This window comes from Notolepis coatsorum (assembly GCF_963971535.1).
Source record: "Notolepis coatsorum genome assembly, chromosome: 5".
NCBI classification, from domain to species: domain Eukaryota; kingdom Metazoa; phylum Chordata; class Actinopteri; order Aulopiformes; family Paralepididae; genus Notolepis; species Notolepis coatsorum.
The window spans coordinates 165,318,997-165,322,564 of record NC_140169.1 but is presented as its reverse complement, the minus strand read 5'-3'; the positions used below and the strand labels follow the sequence as shown (position 1 = coordinate 165,322,564).

The 3,568-nt window shown below is 38.0% G+C and overlaps 1 protein-coding gene across 1 annotated transcript in view; it reads left to right on the top strand.

Annotated features, from left to right (window-relative positions):
• Nucleotides 1–640: 640 nt before the first annotated feature.
• Nucleotides 641–3,568, top strand: part of xirp2b (xin actin binding repeat containing 2b) — a gene marked incomplete at its 5' end in the record, with an annotated part of 37,226 nt that continues 34,298 nt past the window's right edge. The window contains one exon of the mRNA XM_084314365.1: nt 641–697. Within this exon, the coding sequence (XP_084170491.1) occupies nt 641–697 (57 nt within the window). The remainder of the gene's footprint in view (nt 698–3,568) is intronic.

The following is a 3,568-nucleotide window of genomic DNA, read 5'->3' as shown; positions in this document are numbered from 1 at the left end:
CGGTGTCGGCAATTTAGAAACAGGCTGCGTTTTCCCTTTTTTCGTCGTCAGTGGAATTCCGTTTGGGATCCAAAAATCAGTATTACGTGGGCGGCACGTTCTGAGCCCTTCTGGGGCTTTTTGGGCACCAAGGCCCCGGTTAATTACGTACCCCCTGCTGCATGACCTCAGTTTGAATCTTTACCTTCTGTGTGCACCGCTGGTAAAATGATCACAGCTCCTCTAGCTATGTTTTCTAAGAATATGCCAGAGCATTATATCCCAGAGACGGCTATATTTGACAAAACAGTCCCTCCTATATGCAATATAATACGCCACGTATAGCGCCTTGAACGTCATATGATTGCGCCTAAACATAAATTGACTTTGTGTATAGTTGCCAAGCAGACCAGCCGCTCTGCATGAGCAATGTGATTATTTCAAGCCATACGGAGGAACACGCCGCCGAATGAATCGGTGACAGTGAAGTATTTTCCTCCGCTACTATGAATAAGCGGTGGGTTGGCTTATTTGTTTTTGTTGTTGCCCTATAGCTGCAGGCAGCACAGGTGTAACCAGGGCGGGACTTCCTGAAAAGATTTGAACCAGAGGAACCGGATTCGCTCTGAGGACTCAGAAGTCATCCCACTGACCAATCGCAATGGCCATGTACCAACCTGTTGTCTCCAAGCAAGAGGACAGACCCTTCTCCATCGGGGTAGAGAGACACCTAGTGCACTGTTAACACTAGTATAGTGTTGTGTTATATTTACTGCATCTATATATATATATATATATATATATATATACATATCTGTCTGAATTAGGGATGTTCGATATTGGCTTTTTTTTACCGATATCCGATATACCGATATTGTCCAACTCTTAATTTCCGATACTGATATCAACCGATACCGATATATGCAGGGCCCCCCCCCTCCAAAAAACACAACATTATGCATACTTTTCACAATAAATTAAATAAGAATTTGTTCTTACTTGCTTGCCTGGGTAAATAAAGGTTAAGGTCTTGTATTTATTTTTATCTTGGGATGCTATATTTATAAAAATTTTGCCATGCAAATTGTCTAATTAAATCAAATCAAAAGAACTCAGCGTTTTCCAAAAGGTCGAGCGTTCAGAGCTGCTCCTCTCCACTGTGACACCAATACTTTTCATCCCTACTCACCCCACCTTGTTTTTTTTAATTATTTGCTTCCCCCCGCGCGCCGTGTGTTCCTCCACCGTAGACCTAGACGACGTGTCGTAGACTCGTAGCGGCCTAGTCGTGCATGGAGTTGGGCTCAGCCGCGCTGAAGGCTTTGGTGCTGTATTATGTATTTGTTTGTTGCGTAACTCTGACTCCTAACACGACCGTGCACTAAGTCGTCATTGTTGTCATTGCTTTTTTATACTGCTTATACGTTTGTTTGCTTCTTTGTTCATTTGTTCAAAAAAACTGAAATACATTAAAACATTTTAAATACTAACCTTCGTACTGTCTTTTATTATTATGCACTTTGCTACTAAGTAATCTACCTTGCCTATACTACTACCTACTATGTGAATATGTATATACTACTACCTACTATGTGAATATGTATACTACTACCTACAATGCTAATATGTCTATATTACTACCTACTATGCTAATATGTCTATACTACTACCTACTATGTCTATACTAGTACTGCCTACTATGCTAGTATGTCTATACTAGTACTGCCTACTATGCTAACATGTCTATACTACTACCTACTATGCGAATATGTCTATACTACTACCTACTATGTCTATACTAGTACTGCCTACTATGCTAACATGTCTACTATCTACTATGTCTATACTAGTACTACCTACTATGCTAACATGTCTCTACTACTAAATACTATGCTAACATGTCTATACTACTAAATACTATGCTAACATGTTTATACTACTAAATACTATGCTAACATGTCTATACTACTAAATACTATGCTAATTATGTCTATACTACTACTACCTACTATGCTAACATGTATATACTACTACCTACTATGCTAACATGTATATACTACTACCTACTATGCTAACATGTCTCTACTACTAACTATGCACTCAAGACTGTAACACTCAAGTTCAACACTGTTTGAAGAACAACCTCACTGACCCTTAGCTGCCGAGTTGTACCCTTCTTTCCTGCCGACTTGTTGTACCGAACTTTGTCCAGGCGCTTTGGATAAAAGCGTTTGACTAAATGCACGTGTACGTACATGAGTTCTGTGGAGCCACCGACTAGAAGCGCTACGTCGTACAGTAGCTACTATCACGCATGAAGTTGGGCTCAGCCGCGCTGAAGGCTTTGGTGCTGTATTGTATTTGTTTGTTGCGTAACTCTGACTCCTACCACGACTGTGCACTAAGTCGTCATTGTTGTCATTGCTTTTTTATACTGCTTACGTTTGTTTGCTTCTTTGTTCATTTGTTCAAAACAACTGAAATACATTAATAAACCTAAAATACTAACCTTCGTACTGTCTTTTATTATTATGCACTTTGCTACTAAGTAATCTACCTTGCCTATAATACTACTACTTACTATGTGAATATGTATATACTACTACCTACTATGCTAATACGTCTATATTAGTCTACTATGCTAACATGTCTATACTACTAACTAATATGCTAACATATCTATACTACTACCTACTATGCTAACATGTCTATACTACTAAATACTATGCTAATTATGTCTATACTACTACCTACTATGCTAACATGTCTATACTACTATGCTAACATGTCTATACTACTACCTGCTATGCTAACATGTCTATACTATTACCTACTATGCTAATATGTCTATACTATTACCTACTATGCTAATGTCTATACTACTACCTACTATGCTAACATGTCTAAACTACTACCTACTATGCTAACATGTCTATACTACTACCTACTATGCTAACATGTCTATACTACTACCTACTATGCTAACATGTCTATACTATTACCTACTATGCTAATATGTCTATACTACTACCTACTATGCTAATATGTATATACTACTACCTACTATGCTAACATGTCTATACTATTACCTACTATGCTAATATGTCTATACTACTACCTACTATGCTAATATGTCTATACTACCTACTATGCTAACATGTCTCTACTACTAACTAATATGCTAACATATCTATACTACTATCTACTATGCTAATATGTCTATACTACTACCTACTATGCTAATATGTCTATACTACTACCTACTATGCTAATATGTCTATACTACTACCTACTCTGCTAATATGTCTATACTACTACCTACTATGCTAACATGTCTATACTACTACCTACTATGCTAACATGTCTATACTACCTACTATGCTAACATGTATACTACTACCTACTATGCTAACATGTCTCTACTACTAACTATGCACTCAATGTAGCACTCAAGTTCAGCACTGTTTGAAGAACAACCTCACTGACCCTTAGCTGCCGAGTTGTACCCTTCCTTCCTGCCGACTTGTTGTACCGAACTTTGTCCAGTCGCTTTGGATAAAAGTGCTTGACTAAATGCATGTATACGTAA